This window comes from Vespula vulgaris, chromosome 2 (assembly GCF_905475345.1).
Source record: "Vespula vulgaris chromosome 2, iyVesVulg1.1, whole genome shotgun sequence".
Taxonomy (NCBI): Eukaryota; Metazoa; Arthropoda; class Insecta; order Hymenoptera; family Vespidae; genus Vespula; species Vespula vulgaris.
The window spans coordinates 13,809,996-13,828,946 of NC_066587.1; the positions used below are offsets into that span (position 1 = coordinate 13,809,996).

The 18,951-nt window shown below is 36.1% G+C and overlaps 2 protein-coding genes across 11 annotated transcripts in view; one reads left to right on the top strand and one right to left on the bottom strand.

Annotated features, from left to right (window-relative positions):
* The window catches only part of LOC127062022 (aminopeptidase N), a 20,742-nt gene extending 4,120 nt beyond the window's left edge, over positions 1–16,622 (bottom strand). Inside the window, exons 1-3 of one of the 5 annotated variants that reach the window (XM_050989584.1) lie at positions 16,606–16,622; positions 1,681–2,050; positions 146–444 (exon numbers count right to left, since the gene is read on the bottom strand). In XM_050989584.1, coding sequence (XP_050845541.1) covers positions 146–444; positions 1,681–2,037 — 656 coding nt within the window. In that variant the 5' untranslated portion in view covers positions 2,038–2,050; positions 16,606–16,622. Of the gene's footprint in view, positions 1–145; positions 445–1,680; positions 2,051–3,604; positions 3,981–4,009; positions 4,204–16,605 lie in introns of those variants that run through there. The other 4 variants (XM_050989581.1, XM_050989582.1, XM_050989583.1 and 1 more) reach the window with 4 other exon arrangements.
* On the top strand, positions 8,234–15,238 carry LOC127062035 (organic cation transporter protein). 6 transcript variants are annotated; one of them, XM_050989613.1, is made up of 3 exons: positions 8,234–8,888; positions 12,167–12,273; positions 12,444–15,238. In XM_050989613.1, exon 3 carries the CDS (start codon positions 12,667–12,669, stop codon positions 14,347–14,349), a length of 1,683 nt encoding a protein of 560 aa, XP_050845570.1. In that variant the 5' UTR covers positions 8,234–8,888; positions 12,167–12,273; positions 12,444–12,666; the 3' UTR covers positions 14,350–15,238. The 6 variants fall into 6 exon arrangements, with proteins under 6 accessions (XP_050845570.1, XP_050845571.1, XP_050845567.1 ...); XM_050989614.1 differs by having other exon boundaries at positions 8,234–8,493; XM_050989610.1 differs by lacking the exon at positions 8,234–8,888 and adding an exon at positions 10,747–11,112.
* Positions 16,623–18,951: the final 2,329 nt, after the last annotated feature.

Consider the following 18,951-nt stretch of genomic DNA (forward strand, 5'->3'; position numbering starts at 1 on the left):
AATGTGTTCGATATACTACATATATACCACTTTACATATCGAAGATTAATCGAATCGATTGCCTTTAAGTGGCCGGGAAAGGAAAAGGGAGAAAGGTAAAACTCGTTTGCGATAGAAACGAATGAAAGGAATTAGTATAAATTACCTCGTTTGATTGCCGATGGTATAGGAGCTTCTGTAGAAACCTTGAAGGTAGTCGTTCAGCTGGCCAACGAACTTGAGATGCACCACGTATTGCTTACCCTCCTTCAACGTGTCCGACGTTTTAATCACAAGAAATTGCCTTTCGGTGTCGTTTTTTTGCTCGACGATTGCGATCGGCTTTGTTCTATTATTGGTCAGAGAAAATTCTTGTATACTTGTAAGGGACTCGTCGATCTTCATATCGATCGCATGAAGCGTTACATTTTTCGTGCTTTTCGTTACGTTCACTACGATAGTCACCTGAAAATATACAAATTTTTTCTTTTGGAATTTAGTACTATCGAATATCGTAAGTTTGTAATAATCGACGATATCGTTCGCTTAAAAATCTATTAAATATAATTATAAAAGTCGAGCATAATCTGTTTTAAAATGATATAATTGTTAATGACAAAGGAGTAATTTTTGTTATTGAATGTAGCAAGTTCAGTGAAGTATTTTGAGCTACATGAGAACATTTCACAACGATTTTACAATAAAAGACTTCCTACTTTGGACGGTCTCACGGTAATATATAAGTTAATAAGATCACTTTCCTTCTCTTTCTTACTCTCTCTCTCTCTCTCTCTCTCTCTCTCTCTCTCTCTCTCTTTCTTTCTTTAAAATCATCGATCGAATATTAAAAAGGAATCGAAGAATATCCAAGGAACTCTCGAAAAAAATTTTTGCCTTTCTAATGGTCAATAATACTTCTCTTTTTTCATTTCTCTTTTTTCATTTCATAACTGTTGGCACTATTGGATGAGAAGTGAACCGATATTCTTTACTTTCTAATTGTGATCGGCCAGCCGACAGTTTCGAACAGGTACTTTCACCTTTAGGCCTTGGAGTTATTGTACTTTACACATTTTCGTCTTCATTACTATTATAATTTCTTTTACAATGTATACAGAGAAAGAGAGAGAGAGACAAAGAGAGAGAGAGAGAGAGAGAGAGAGAGAGGCAAAGGGAAAGGGAAAGAGAGAGAGAGAGAGAAACAGAAGGAGAAATGAGGGACGAGGATAACAAAAGGAGGGGAAGAGGGAAATGTTCGAAACCGAATGGGGAGAGCGAAAATTCAATTGCCTGTTGAAATTGAATTTGCGAATCGTGGGATATATATCCGTCCATCCATCCATCTATCTATCTATCCATCTATCTATGGATTTGGCTTCGTTCGTGACAAAGTAAAAATATGACGTCTCCATGGAATACGTCGTAAAACGTTCAAACTTAGGAAAATGATCGGTCAAAAAGCTTTTTGGATTCTACGTAGAAAAATTTTTTGGAGGGTCTGACACGTTCGACATCAATTTATAATTTTGATGGAGAAAAGATAGGAACGTAATAGTGTACATTTACATCTCCATCAATCGAAAAGGAGAAGAAACATAAGACCTTTCTAACGTTTTCTCTCGTAGTTATGTATTAGGTGATCGTCCGGGTCGTCTTTCCTTTTGATATGTAAATTTAATCGTGTACCGACGATATACGTACCTCACCATTGAAAGTGAAATTTCCTTCCCATATGAAAGGTATCAGTCGTAACTCGTAAGAATCCGGTATGATCGATTTCGGTAATCTAACGTTGATTTTCTTTTCGGTTGCCGATTTGCCGGGAAGTGTCCTCTCAATTTGAAAACCAAAACTATCCCGAAGAGCCTCGCACGATTGAATTTTTTCTTCGAAGCAGGGAGCGTAATGATAGACCAATAGCCCGGTCACCACTAACGAAATGAGAAAGATGGTAGCGAAAAGAAAAGCACCGCAACGAGAGATCGTGCAGCCTTTCGTTCGTCCGAATGTTGTTGTGTGTGCATCCATCATTGCCAAAACCTCATGAGACTGAGTCATATCATGCGTGGACCTATGAACGAGAAAGATGATTTATCATTCCTTCCTTAACTACACAATGCAATTTTGAACACAGTAGTAATTAGGTTTATATATATATACCCGATTTATTTCGCGTTAACAATGGGAAAATTTTAGGAAAGAAAAAAAAACAACGATTTTACTTTGCCATCAATACGACCTAATGTATTTTTTCTTTTTTTTTTCATAAGAGTAAAAAATAAATATAGCTGATTGTACTCTTAAGGTTCGACGATAAAACTATCTTTTTTGGATCGTCGTTTAAAGGAGGTTAAGGTAAGCAATCATTATGAGTAATTTCACGTGCTACGGAGAACGTGTCAAGGATAAGGAACATAAGAAAGGAGGATTCGCGTTCTTCGTCGCTTTCATTCGTCAGAGATTCACAGAACGGAGACGTGAGTAATCGATAAAAGTATGTTGATCATTTAGTTACGATGCAATTGACTTCTGGATTTACTTAACAACTTATGATCGATCGCGAAGTTTTCATCGAAAGAATAAAAATATTATATTATTGGTTCAATATTCTTGTCGCTAATGATCTCTCACGGTATTTTATCCTCCGGAAACATCAACTTATGTGTATACTAGCATGCACGCGATACTTTACATCACGAGTCAAAAGAAAAATACGGTATCTCTCGATAAAATTTTCCACTCGACGACAAGGCCTTAAAGTTTTTCCGATAAAAGAGCAAATCGTTTTCTCATCGAGTCAAAGGGATACGTTTAAAAGAACGATACGTTCTACGATCTTGCAATCCAAAGCGAAACCCTTCAAAGCTTTACTTTCGCGAATGAATCGTGATGCAAAACCGTCGAGCGAGAAGCGCACGTTGGCCAGAGAATTTAACGTTAACTTCAACGTCCCTTCCGGCCAGAATTACACAGCGTAATTAAATTACTGCAAGCGACCAAACAAAGATTGCATATTCGAAATAGAGTAAGAGAAAGAGAGAAGCAAAGAGGGAGAGAGAAAGAGAGAAACAGAGAGAGAGAGAGAGAGAGAGAGAGAGAAAGAGAGAGAGAGAGTGGAAACGGTTGGGTTGCTTTAAGCACTTCAACTCGTTGTCATGTTAATTCATGTTTTGAGTTCCGCATGTTTTTCTATGCTAAAACATAGTTATTTTTTTTTTATTTTTTTAACGGAACGTTAAAATTAAAATGTTATGACGCAAGATTAACGAAGATTAAACATGTTTTCCTTTGATTAACAACAATCGATAGAAGAAGCAGTAAATGACTTAAGCGCTATGAAAAGAGATTAGATATTATAAGCTCTCATACCGTCACAGACTAATCAAGAAATTGCTATTTAATGCGTATGATTTTATTGTTAAACTCCACGATAAGCGCTCTATTTTCCAGGAGTACGTGCTAACGAACTAAGTCGACGAAATGGCGAAAACGATGTTGATTCGTACATCTTTATCTCTTGTAAAGAAAACGAGTCATTTTATAAATAGATACTATAGACGATGATGCACGTTCATGAGTAATGAACGACGTTTCAACGTTCTAGAAATTCTATGGTAATATGTACTTCTTTTTTTCCTCTCTCTTCACAACATTCTCCTTTACTTCCTCCTTTCCTCTCTTCCTGCTTTTGTTTTTCTATCATCCTAGGACATTTCAAATTGCCGGCGATGTCAACAACAGAATGTAAGATATACGTATATCGACGAGGCAACACAGAAAAGACATAAATACACGAGAACAATTAAAATAATTCATTGACTGTTTATCGTATACAGTCAATCAATTATTATTTCACTTCGAAATGAATCACAATCTCCAAGCTGGTTGGCATTTCGTTGGAATGAAACGAGTATCGTTATTTAATGTAGAACGATAAAGTCACTGGATTTCTCGTTCGACCCACGAAAGGATCGAAAATGTTAAACAACGATTTCGATGATTTTCGATCGTTTCGAAAATGGAAACGAACTCCGATATAGAGGACTCACTTCCTTCCCACGAGAGGCTGGCACGAATTCGTTCCGTCCAAGAAGAATTCGTTTCAATGATCGAGAGAACGATAATCAGGATCAGACGCGAAAAACACCTCCGCTCGGCTCGAAGCTCCGCGCGCAACTGCCAAGGACGGGAGCTGTAATCCGGCTTCATACTTCTTCCTCCTTCCTCTCCTTGCCATCCAAGTTTCCTGCTTGCCCATCGCGGTATCGCTTTCCGTTCCTAGCATCCTTCCACCTGCGTACCATCTTCCGGATAACCGTAAGAAGCCCTACGATCGATTTCCTGTAGGATGCGATATTGCATACGATCTCGTTCGATACTCTTTACTACTAAGAATCTCTACGTTTTCCTTGTACTTTCCAACAATTCCTTCGAACGTTCATTTTTCATAGAAAATATCTTTATCATAAAGGAGTTTCATATCGTTTCGCTGATTTAATCAAAGCAAATATTTCATAGGGATTACTCGAGAAATCATTGATTTGCATTTTCATCAAATATATGGCGATTGATTAAATAATATCGACAGAATCGAAAACAATGAAGATGTACGTTTAACTTCGTACAAAGCGACGACTAGTTAGTCGCTTTGATTCTGTTCTGTAATAATCACTGAAAAGACAAATTAATTGCATTTCAATTAGTTCTATTTCACCAAGTCTGTCTCGGAATTATTATCCTCTTATGAATTTACCGTGACCGAATATAAATCGATGAGCAATGTGTAAAATTATAATTTCTTTTCTTACGATTACATTAAAACTTTTCAATGGTCAATGTATTTATAAAGGTTTAGACAACAAAATTTTCTAGGTTACAATTCTTATCCGATTTTTATAATCAAAGGACTGACTATTTGTTCAGATTAGATCATTGTTATCTTGTTGTTACAAACTTATTATTTTAGGCGGATGCAAAATTAATATCAGTATTTATGCTTCGAAGAGATTTTCTTACTAATACAAAAATTATATATTTTTAATATATATAATAAATTATTTACCAAGAAACAAGTCATATATTGAAGAACATTGTTTAGCTGCTATACCTTTCTATGGAATGATATTGACTTATAATTTCCTATTTCTTTACAAAGAAAATGCAAAAATATATGTGTAACTGATCTCTCAACAAATTGCATGTTCCGTTACTGTTACGGTATATGTATATATTGAGTTCTCATGCAAGCTATTTTGTAAAAATCGACGATCATATATTGCCTGCTGTCAGCTACTTCTTCGATTAACGCGTGCAAATGGTGCGATGTGAAGGGTATAGAATATTAAACCAAGCATATACACCGATACGATAAATCGAGGGAAGGGACAATTTTCCCCTAACATATTTTTAGTTTTTTTTTTTTCCATATTTTTCGCTAAAGTCACAATTCGAGCGAGAGCTAGTGAATACTCTTAAAGAGGATCTATCATTTTCGTATGGAAACTAAAATCTTCATTTAATTATAGATAAATACATCAATTTTACGTACGAAGAAAATATTTGATATTTTATTGTTTCATAATCCGCTATTGTCATAGGTAATTTCGATTATTCATTGTGGTCTGACGCCAGTTCATTATAAAAGCGTCGTATATCCAGTGAACAAAAGCGTCTCAATACGAACGACGATTTTTTCCTACATTATGGAGAAAAACTATTATGAACGAAGGAATGAGTCAGTATAATTAACGATGTTTGTCATACGCAAAAAATCATTTTGCGCGTTGAGTCATTACTTCGACGATGGAAGGATCGATACATCGTCCTAATCCTCGACCCATGATCACTCATTTGTATAATAAATGTACATATATATGTATACATATATGTACTTATTCGTATATCTTATATCTTTACGTTCGATATAATTTTTATAATAATCGTAAATGAATTTATGCTAATAAAATACATATAAAAAGAATTCCTATTGAATCTTTTTGCATTTATTACCTTCGTAGTTTTAATCGTAAGGATCCGTGAAATTTTTCGAACTAAAAACGTTTTAAAAACCTCGACCGTAACAACGTGTGCAAAAGCTTCGAGTTCGAAAAACTATTTTCTAACTCTATTGAAATTCTTTCAAATACGAAATTATATTGAGCTTTTTGTAAAATATTTGTAAAAATATATTCTCTGATACTCATAATGATAAAATTGTTTCAGAAAGACAGATTCATTACGCGATAAACAATATTAGCGATAAGATATGATAACATGATTGCAAGATTAATGATTAGTTTAAAACTTGGAAAGTAAGAATATATCGTAAGCCTTCGATAATTTAATTAGAAGGATTAAGGGGTTTAGATAGAAGCGTGCGTTCAAGTTAGCTGATAATCATTTTAAATTAGCCAATTGATGCCGCGAGGACTTGTGATATGCGACTCGTCATGCAGGAGAGCAACGTTATTGAATCTCGTAGGAATTTGTGACACGTCCAGAGGAGTGAAAGAGAAAGAAAGAGAAAATTGCGAGAGAAGAAACGAATTCGATTATGGTAATGACCGTGATTGTATTATCCAACTTTTTTCTCTGGCTTTTTCTATTATGTATATAATCGATGTCTACGATTATTCTAGATACGTTCTCGAAACAATTACTTCGAAGAATATCGAATGGGTAGAGCGAAAGGATCGCTTTTATCGTTTCGATGGGTAAGACGGTAATCGAATTTCTTCGGGAAGCTCTCGAAATCTGGATAGGGGCGACTCGAAAATCCTCGTCGCGTGTAATCCGATACCGAAAGGAACGCGGACGTGTTCCGTCCACATTACGATCGGATCGAGTTCCATCATTGTGGTGTACCCTTACCGAACACGAAACACCACCATTCATTCCGTTCGCCAATCGTTCGTGCGTACGAGAAGGGAAACGGACGTAACCACTCGTATATGTGCATCAATGTGTCGAGTAAACATAATTCTTTCGAAAAGAAAAGGATAAACCTTAAAATCTCCTTTTTCTCGAGATTTGCAAGTGAGAGATAATTCTCCCGTAGTCGATTAGAAAAATTAAGATACGAAATATCAATTATCTCTATGGGTATTATTTCACCGCCAGACAAACGGTAAACTCAGCTTGTATCTGCTACTAGCTCGTATCATTATCCACTTGGCACACGCACGCTGACTTCCTCCTTGCGCCTCATATATGCTCGTAAACTAAATCGTATAATTGGATGACGAATGAGTTACCTCTTGTGTCAACTCGTCCCTCGAACGAATAACTCGATCTTCTATGTGTGCCGACGGGTTCTAATCACTTTCAGGAACGAGCCCGTTTCAGAAATCGAACTTTTATTTCTTTCTCTATTGCTTCTCGTCAAACGGTTCATTGATACGTATTTTAATAGAACACGATTATAACCTTCGCAGATAAGAGGTTGTATTCGGAACAGTTTTACGTACCGTTAAAAGAGAATTTTTTCATCTCGATTTTTCCGATGATAAGCGAGATAAAAATCTACGTAATACCGTTTCTGTAGGGAGTGCGTGCGGTAACCGGTATGCAGTAATTAATGTATTCACACGGTACTTTCGAGCCGAACGCGTTCGGCTTAACGAATCGTGAAATAATTTAGATTTGCTTCGATGGCATCTACCTTCAAAATATTCATCCATGTTTCATCACGATTGCATTCGATTTAACCTACAAAGCCCTACTTCCTCAATTATTTTTGCTTCATCGTTCTTCTCTAATCTTGCACCTGAGAATTTGCATAATATGCAAACCATCCCATCTACCTTCGAGTATAAATCCTTAATTCGAATAAACCTGAGTGTACTGAGTTATGTTTGACTTCAGCGCTCTACTGAATCATTGTTGATTTAACTAGTCGTTTTCCTTTTACTCTTAGATGACAAAACAGGAAAGAGATCAAATAGAATCTTTACTATGTCGGAACGCTTCTTTCTTCTTTATTCAAATTAAATGTATTTTTCATATGTAATAATTTTATTCGGAAAAGAACTACCTTCCTATTTTGAAATTAAAATATGATCGCTTTTAAATCAAAATGATAAATATACGCGATAACGAGCTGAAGAAAGAGAACAATATCATAAATAAACTGATAAATGTGTACGATCGTCAAGCAGATATGTATACGTACATATATACAAGAGGTCATACGTGACAGAGTATAAATAATTACAATCCAGAATATGCTGTTTTTCGTCGAACTAGTAGAGAAAAGTAACTCATCAAGGAAGTATTCGTCCGCGGAAAGCGCTACTTTCCTGTTCTTTCGGAAACATTGGAATGCAGTACTAAAATCGTTCACCAGAGTGCTCGAAAGCTTCGAAGCTCCGAAAGCTCCAAGTGTCTGCAGAACGATGTTGAGCTTTTAACGATACGTCTTTCGTCTTCTTCTTTTTTAACTTCATCTTCATTTTCTTCCTTCTTACGTAACACAATCACACAAATCCATCGTGCTATCCGAGACACCCAAACATGGTAAGTAAAATTCTTCTTTTATCACTTCCGAATAATAAACCAGTCTGTCATTGTTCGTCCATCATGAAAACGTCTTTTCTTTCCGGAGAGAAATAAAATAGAACATTTCTTCTTCACCAATGACTACATTATCGTATCGCGAGAATTCGATAAAACGGTGCGATAATAATACGAAACGGAGACGTAATCGTATGAAAGGAAGGAAAAAGAAGGTTTCCGCATTTTATCACGATGGTAGGAGCCAAAGCTTCCCGTTCTCGCTAGTTCTTAGAGCTCTTCGCTATTCGATAGTAGCATTAAATGTTTTTCCTCAGTCGTGTTTCTCCGGCGCCAGGCAGTCGGCAAACCGGATAGCTCGGGACGAACAGCACACAACAGTTTGCGCTTCTTCGCACGTACGTATTTATGTATTTGTATGTGTGTGTGTATGTGTGTGTATGTGTGTGTGTATTACCTACGAATACACCAAAAGGAAAGACGAAATCCATTTAAGCATATTGGATCACTAGGCTCTGCTTGGTGTTAGCGAGTCTGCAGGTGGTCCCCCCTTTTAAAAATCCAATATTCCTTCGATTTCCCACCCTTCTCCCTTACTATATTACTACGACGACGACGTAACGACAACGAGCGTCCTCTCGTTACCGACTGATTCATTCGCCTTCAATCGTTTGTCTGATGAGCAAGAACTCGTTTCGAAACTTCATTCGTACCTCTTCCATTTCAAACGGAATAATTTACTCAGACTTTTCGATTCGCTGTTTAAAGTTTAAACGGCAGAAATATTCAATCTCATCGATTCACATCGACGATAACTTTCCGAGAAAAAACTATTATCGTTGATGCGGAACGTTTTCCTTGTGGCGTTCGTAATTATCGAGTAAACGTTCTAATGGCTTTCGAGGGATAGAGACAAAGAAAATAGAAATAAAGAAAGAGAGAGAGAGAGAGAGAGAGAGAGAGAGAAAGGAAGAGAAAGGCAAATAGAAAAGATCCTTCGTAAATTCGGTTAATGGGATCGATCTACTTTTTCTCTTTTACCTCACAGTACGAGCCACGATTAAAAGCATCTCCCCAACCCTTCAATTTCGATCGTTTTAATTTCAATGAACTTTTATTACATTGTAAACGTTCTCTCTTTTCTCTCAATGTTAATAACCTAACTAAAAGCGAACAAACGAGCAAGTTTCTTTTATTCGGATAATTAATAATGAGAACCACTCGTCGAGAATCGAAATCCTTGAACTAATAGAATCGGCCAAGCAACGGAGCAAATGGAATCGCATTGTTTACCGTTAAATGTCCTCTCGGTTCTCTTTTATCCTGGCAATTTCGAGCTCTCAGCACGAATGGACGTATAACCGCTTAGTATCGTCGTCCGACGCCCATCTTCGGGCTTTTGCGAAGGTATATACTATATATATACACACATACATACATATATATATGTATATACCTTGCGAACGATGCGATAATCGCCTCGTTTATGAGAAGACTTTATGGAAGCAGAAAATCGTAACTTCGACGCTCTCACGACATATTTTACACGAATATCGGACAACGGTTGCTCCTTAATGTCAACCTGCCACGTTTTACGTCCATTGTCGATTTTTTCCCTTTTCTCTCTCGTATTTTCGACGAAAATCCTGACGATTTTAAAAATGATTCATTCCTCGATATTTTCGAACCTGAAACATTCGGCGTATACTTTCACTTTCATTTCACGAACTCGATTTATCTTAAAAGCAAGTTTCTCTTTTCCTCTCTAATATCTAAATAAAATAGCTTTCAAATATTTTTAACTTTATTATGTTTTCTGGTAATTTTCCATTTCTTTTATGTAGATTGTTTATTTTGCAAAGATTCAAAAACCGTTTCAGTTAATCTCGAATTATCGAGCAATGACCGATATCGAGGCAGCACGCACTCGCTCTGCATAACTATATCGAGCAACATAATCATTGAATACACTCGTGCACCTGCCGTCCCTCCCCGCCGAACGCGAGTTATCTGACAGTAGTCATCTCGTCGCTCAGAACGTTTTATGCTGGAGAAACTGACAGCAGGCACGTGCATCAAGTTGAAAAGAGCCATCGTTTAAAAGCGCAATTACTGATGTCTAATGTCAAGGTCGAATTTTGAAAGATGTTAATAATCAAGAAAAGGTCAACCATTCGAGTTATTTAAGACGACTAGCGGTTTCGCGGTTCGTTTATCAAATTTCTCTAATCACGTACACGCGTGTAGGTTCAAATATAATACATATGCATGAGCACGCTTACGTTGACAAACAAAATTATCATTGCCTCGGCAATTACTGTACGGAACAATAGAGAAATATGTATAACTACTAACCAGTTGTTCGCAATATAGACAGAAAGAGAAGAACTGAGGAAGAAAGAGGTCAGCAAACGAGTCGTATACATCACATTTTCCACTTCTCTACAACATAAGTTCATTGACATTTAAAGCCAGTTTTGCTGCAGACTCTTGAGAAATATGTGCATCAGTAAATGTACATCCGTTCTTCCACGGAGTAACGGATCGGAGTAAACCTCGCTTGAGACTCGTTGCTACCATTGGAGTTACTACCGGTGTATACACGTTTGACAGGAATACCAAGTGCGTGAAAAATGTTGAATCGAGCGAATAAATGGACGAGATCGTGTAAGAAAACTGGTTCGGACGTTTAACCTCGACTCTTCGATAGCGAGCTGAATAAGAATCAAATTTATAATCGTTCTTATAAATAATAGTGTGACGTATTAATTAATTTCAAGTGTATTCAGTGACTCGATCGAACACTTTTCTCAAAACTACGAATATTTTAAAAAACAGACATTCAGATTCATTTTTTTTATCTCTGCTTTGTTTTTCGAGAAAAGAAAACATCTTCGAGGTTGAGGCGACTCGAGTTATTTATCTAAACGACGTCAATGAAACCCATCAATGATAACAACTAAATCATTTTCACAACGAAACGATCTACTTGAATTCACTCGTCAAGCTGATTCACGACGGTGTCGTTCTATTTGGTGTCACGAACTATGTTCAAATAAATCGAGGCCTGTCATTAAATGAAAATCTCTTCTAACCAAAGTATTACAACACAATGACGACGGGCGTTGAACCCGTAGTCTTTTTATCTTTTTCCTCGTTCCCTTCTCTTTTTTGTATCTCGACGAAAAAACGGCGATAACCAGGTTTCTATAAAAACTTTCGTCGATTATCTAACTCGTTCAATGCCTCGTTCGAACGTTGCGCGTTTTCTCTTTAATCGTCAAGCTATGAAATAGAAAGGAATGTTTGCACACCTCGCGATCGAGCATTCGTTTTAATGCATGACATTGTTACGCTTGAACTGCCTCAATGACTGCTACATTTTAATATCAAGATGTAAAAACAGCTGTCTTCGAAGACAGCATTGGCTATACGCCTTTCGAAATCGTATCCGTAATCAACTTCCTACGCGCATACAAATTTAATCTGTTACCGCGAAAAATTCATTCTCGTCGCTTATTCGACTTTTATAAATAGAAAAATTATTCGCTTAGAGAATATTTTATAAGAATCGTCTCTCATCTATATCTATATAAAATTTATAAAAAGAAAGATATATTAAAGGTAAATCACACTCAGATTTATGCTAATACGAATTATTTCTTCTTTTTTTCAGAATTGAATATTCATATTATTTGACATTCTGTTAATAAGGATTCGATTATTGTACTTTTTTACCATAGAATTATTGACTACACTCGTTAAATATTTTGGAATATTTCGGTACGTATATAGATAAATTATCATGTTATTATAGAAAAGCATGTTATAATAATGTACACACCAATTTTTCATCAAAGCAACATTAGCCGATAAGACGAAAAAGTAATCAGATAAATTCTTCAAAGTGAAGTATATTGTATCTCATTAATCTACGTATGTCTTTTTTGTAGAATGATTGTACTCGAAGAAAAATCATCGATACGTACGACGTAAAGTGATCGATACGTGTGTTGCAAGGACGGCGGTCCTTTCTGTATTTAAGAAGAAGAAAGATATCTCGATAGAGTCTCTAGCTCGTCAAGCTGATCAGTTATACGCCAACAGTAGAAGGAGACGGTTTCGAAACGTCTCTCCGTGATCGGTTCGCTTACTATCGATTTTACTTTCAACGAGATGGCGAGCGTTGATAATGATTTGGAGGAGCTAATGGGGCATCTCGGAGAATTTGGAAAATATCAATTCTGGCAATTCTCTTTACACATCGTTGGAGCTTTGACTGCCGGATTACACATGTTAACTTTATTGACTGTTGCTGCAGTACCTGCTCACAAATGCGTTGTACCAGTTATTAAGTCCACTCTAATAGATGTATTCAACGATTCGTTGGTAGTAACAAACATAACTAACACGATCACTGAATCAGAACCATTGGACACTTGTAATTACTTGGATGAATTTAACGTGACGAAGAAATGCGAATCTTGGACATATGACACGGAATATTTCAAATCATCACGTGGTATGGAGTGGAATTTTGTTTGTTCGCGTAGATGGATGGGTGCAATGGCTCAATCGGCGTATATGTTCGGTGTGTTCATTGGTGCCGTGACCTTGGGCAGTCTCGCCGATAAATACGGAAGGAAGATAATTTTCTACGTCTCCGCGGTATTGCAACTGATACTCGGTACCATGGTCGCTTTGGTCAACGAGTATTACACCTTCCTTCTCGTGAGATTCCTCTACGGTGTCTTTGGCTCAGCTGGGTCTTACATAACAGGATTTGTACTGACGATGGAACTAGTGGGCGCTTCGAAGAGAACCATCTGCGGTATAATGTTCCAATTCGCTTTCGCAACCGGTTTTATGTTAGTCGCTGCTTGGGGTGCCCTGATAAAGGATCGAACCTGGTTACAAATCATTTATGGACTACACAGTGCGCTAATGCTAGGACACTGGTGGCTTATGGATGAATCCCCAAGATGGTTATGGGCTCAAGGCCGAACTAAGGAGGCCGTGGATATCGTGAGGAGGGCATTAAAGATGAACGGGAATAACGTGGACTTGAATAGCGGAAAATTTCTCTCGAGGTCGAAGATACAGCAAAGTTCCGAGGAAGATCAAACTCATAGCGGAATCGATTTATTGAAAACTCCAAATCTTCGGAAAAAAACCTTGAACGTATGCCTCAATTGGTTCGCCAATTCGATTGTTTACTACGGCTTATCTTTGAATTCCGGAAATCTCGTGGGCAATCCTTATTTAATGCTCTTCCTGAGCGGCCTCGTCGAGCTGCCATCATATATTATGTTGATATTCCTGATGGATCGTACCGGTAGAAGGTGTCTAGTTAGTACATTCATGTTGATCGGCGGACTTTGCTGTATATGCGCAACTTTCGTCCCGAAAGAGGACAATACTGGAGCAACAGCGACAGCTGTTATAGTATTGTTCGGTAAAGCCTGTATCGCGGCATCCTTCGCAGTGATCTATAATTACACAGCCGAACTATTTCCCACGGTGGTGAGGAATACGGCCCTTGGTATTGGCTCCATGTGCGCTCGTCTCAGCGGCGCCTTAACGCCGTTGATCATGCTCTTAGATTTTCTAGATCCGAAAGTACCAGCCACGTTGTTCGGTCTAGTAGCCTTGGCCTCTGGCTTCTTAGCTCTTTATCTACCGGAAACCGTAAATCAGCCGATGCCGGAGACAATCGAGGACGGTGAGAACTTCGGTAAACACGACACGTGCTTCACCACCTGCCTTGGCGATAGAAAGCACGATTATGTCGACACTTACGAAGTCACTCTTGATCAAGTGACCGATAAAGACGAAAAAGACAAATTGAACGAAAGTTAATTGCATCTTGATCTACGCTTATATTATAAATTCTATTCAACGAATTTTCTTATTATCGTTCCTTTTTCACAAAAAATAATCTCGCGATAAAGTATCATAAACTCGTCACGTCAATCTCATAAAATCATGTTAATTCAAGACTTATAATTCGAACTTTTGATCGGAACTATATCATGTACGGAAATATTTTCTTTCTACTCTTGCCCATCTCATAACACCGGAACTTAATAGACGTATATTGCTTACTGCGTTTGATAAAATCATTTGGATTTTATGTTACATCGTTCTATAATGCATACACGATACGTTTGAATAAACGCGAATGTAGATAGCAATATTTTTAAGATAATCAATGAAAATAATGTGCCTTTTATCTAACGACAATCCAAACCCGTTTTTATTACTATTGCAATTAGATTGTAACTGTCCTTTTTCTTTTCATATAAATCGAATAAAATATAAAGGAAAAAGGAAGAATTATTATTAAAGTTATATCCGTTGATGTGACTATCGAAAAACCTGTTTGGTCGGTTTTGTAATATTCAAATTGGGACCACTACTGTTGCTATTTTCGTATAATTAATTTTTAGCTCAACTCTAATGACACATAGTGATTTATAAATATATCCATAGACAATATATATACATTTACATACTATATATATATATATATATATATATATATATATATATATATATATATATATATATGGGAGCATGTATAGAGATCGATTTTTAATAAATTACGAAGCATGCAAACACAAATTGTAACATAAAATTCTGTAAAATATATGTACGCGTATTAATTAATGATATATATAAATTGTGATTAAGTACGAAAAATAAATTTGCATGTATATATACATATATGTACGTGCCTCGTACAGTATATTGATTTATTTAGGAGACATCGCTGCATTTCCGCAAAGTTACGTCGACGGTGCTGAAGTTAAGGACCGAACGAGATAACGGAGCGAGAAGAGCTTTAAAGCGCTTCTATGACCTTAATCGCGCGAGATGCAATTCCAGGATGATCCCCTTATGAACTATCCTTTGACCATCTGAAGCTGTCTCGCTTACGTCTTATCCGTATGTAGCAGGCTAATGGAAAAAGTTGATCGTTTTTGTGGTAGTGACCCAACGTTTTTCCAATCATAAAGTTTGAAAAACTACGCGGTTTTCCTCTTCGCTTCAGTTTTTTTTTTTTATCCTTTCCTGCCCTTCTGTCTGTTTTTCTTTAATTTCTTTTTATTATGAAGAGCATCAAGGAATAAATAACACAAATCACTTTACCGCAATCTCTCTCTTTCGAGCCGCGCAATTAAAACGATTTTAACGCCGATTTGTATTATCAACAAATAAAACTTTGTCTGAAATGGCAAACGTAACGCGTTTTAAGCGAGCTCTGCACACGCTAAACATGCTTTCGTCGCGATGAAGAATTTAGGTTATGCCTTTCACTCGCGTTACGTACTATATCTATAGTGTATTTTTATGGAATCGTAAATTGTTTTGCCGCACCGTTATTATTCCTAATAATATTGATTTAAATTAAATCAGTCGATACGATGATTAATTTAAATCACTTCCGATCGAAAATATTGGAATCGTACGGAAAGATAATTATTAACAACCTTGAAATATGTTTTTTTTTTCTTTCGAAGAAGCATTCCTCGTAAATAAAACATATAATAAAATATCCATATTTAAACTGACGATTTTAATGAGTGATTTATAAGGTAGCTATCCTCTGTGATTTGTTTTTCCCATCCGAAGTGCAATCAACGATCCTTCGCGTATCGACGATGTAAAACGTATCGTCTACATAATCATTCCATTCACGCACAAGTTCTAATAAAATGCATGATGCATCTTGAGTGATTCGACGACGTTAAATGTAAGAATGTATATAACATACCTTGCAACGGCAATCCTCTGCCGTCACGTAAATATCGCGTATATGTATTACTATTCGCAAACATCATTCGATGATGTTGATGATTTGTTAACATTAATTATCGATATAATTGACAATGATTAATAAAATAAGTACAGTTTCCAATGTTTTTTCCACATTTTTGTTTGTTTGTCAAACATGTGCATACGAAATATTTTTTTTTTGCTAACAAAAGCAAGTCAAAAGGATTGGAAACATTTTTCAAAAAAAAAAAAAGAAAAAAGAAAAATATTCACGGTAAAAAAATTTCTCTTTGTTATTTTGAAAAATCGTCGAAACAATAGAATAAATGTTCTCACCTGAAAGCTTGAATGCGCGTGTTGCCATACGCCGAAAATCCAGGAAAGTCTCTTCCAGGACACCCTGTAGCGGCTAGCGCACGACGTCGACTGAAACTGTGCGTTTGCGTACCGGTTAAAATGCTGAAAACATTTCACAAGGCGCGCGCAACTCTATCAAATATTCGACCTCTTTGTGTCTGAAGGGACTATCGACCTTCCTGAATCATCCCTGTGTTACTACATGATCTCTATTACTCCCTCAGACTATTCTTTCCCAGATAATTTTCAACGTTTCTCGATGTAAATGATAAGGAGATCGGAATCAGGGGATACTTTATGATTAGTTTTTATGCTTGAAACCGCCTTCCAATCGAGAGAACAATGGCTTTTAATTAAGAGGAACCTCTGATCGATTCAAGGACCGTCATTCGACCGTGCTATCTCCTGATTACATATTCCTCGTCGGTGAGAGATCGATATTAATCCTTGATTAATGGTCGAGCTAGGTACATCCTCATTTTTGAATATTCCTCGATCGTTCAATTTGGATTAACAAAACAAGAACATCGTCGAATCTATTTTTTGTTCATCGACAAATTAGACATAAAAACAAGTCAGGATTTGACATAAAAATAAACGATAGCACGAGCATTCGGTTAAGCCACCATCGAATGATGAAACGTAAGTAAGTATTGTGTCGTTAACTCTTTGGGTTATTGCGAAAAAGATAATGCAACGGGAGAACACAGAAGGTAGAAAACAATGTTAGATCATTTTTATTCTTGCATAGGAATACGACGTTATCTTAACGTGTGAGTAATTTCCGTTCTTCTTTTTCGTTGCGACGAAGAATGTGACGAATTTGATTCTCGTAAAATACAGATTTTCTTCGAATGCTTCGAAAGCGAATGTTAGGAAAGAATATCCCTTACAAAACTTTTCTACTTTTCTATTATTATTATTACTATTATTATTATTATTATTATTATTATTATTATTATTATTATTATTATTATTATTATTATTATTATTATTATTATTATTATTATTATTATTATTATGTTTATTTTGATAGAAGTGAGTAAAAGTAGAAAGAATAAAAAACTTAGTTAGAAAGACTAAGAGACCAGGAAACTTTAAGAAAGAAGAAGCTTTGATAACTCGGTACTTGTGAGAGTCATCGAGAGCTGAAGCTCTCTTAATACTTGGTGCGCCATTTCATTAGCAACCTCTCTGTAGTTCTACGCTGAGAGAGAATAAAGCGACAAAGGATGTGTGATTATAACACAAAACCTACGGTCCTCGTTAATTCGCAAATTAATCTTTAGCATGGCAAATAACAATCTAGAAGAATCTTTCTTCCTAAGAAGTTTTAATTCAATTTTATATATTTGTTATCCTCTACATTATTATGAGATGAACAAAAACACAAGATCATTATCATTGTTATTATTGTGAAATGTCATTATCCATATATTTTAATAATCATAAACTTTCTTCCATAGAACATGCTCGTTTAATGCTGGTACGAACTCATGATATAAAAATGAGGATAAATAAGTAAACGTTCCTAAATAGGTACGATTAAACTAAACAGCATTTATTTGCGAAACACAGTATTATAACTGCCCTATACTATATTCTTCGGGAAAGTAAAATGATGAAATATAGCTATGGAATAGATCCTAAATAGAAAATTGTATATGATTGTAAATACTTTGAAGTTTAAGATTCAATTTTTAAATTAAATAGTCTGTAAGATTTCAACGAGAGAAACAAAGAGCTGTAGAAAAGAGAAACGATGAAAACGCAAATCTTTTTATAATATAACGTTGAATACGCCATTGTGATTTATAAACACACTGCACTCCTGATTCCATTGACCCAAATATCCGTAAATTTTTGGTTCAACGTCCTATTAAAGCATATTATTTAATCGAAAATCGAATACGTATCTAATATATAATACATAGTATATGTGAGTAAATAAAGGTACTACGCATGGCATATATTGATCGTGTAACTCGCCCGGCGGAGTTTGCTTTTAATTATACGCTTCCAGTGTCTCTGATGGAAGAAGCATCGATACCAAAAAAAGCACGTCATCTGGGTATAGCATGTCGTTTGAGATCGTTCCGCTTCGATTATGCGTAAGATGAAACTGGGAATTTGATGAAACGTATAATTATTTTAATAATATCCCACTTTCACGTATATAAAATTGGTTTTTAAGTTGGCATCAATAAGAATTGAAATGATTAAAGAATAGAATATTTTCTTATTTTAATTATTTATGTATAAAAATATTATATGATGCAGAAATGAATACTTTTAAAGTATTATGTATTGGCAGCTGGAAAGTAA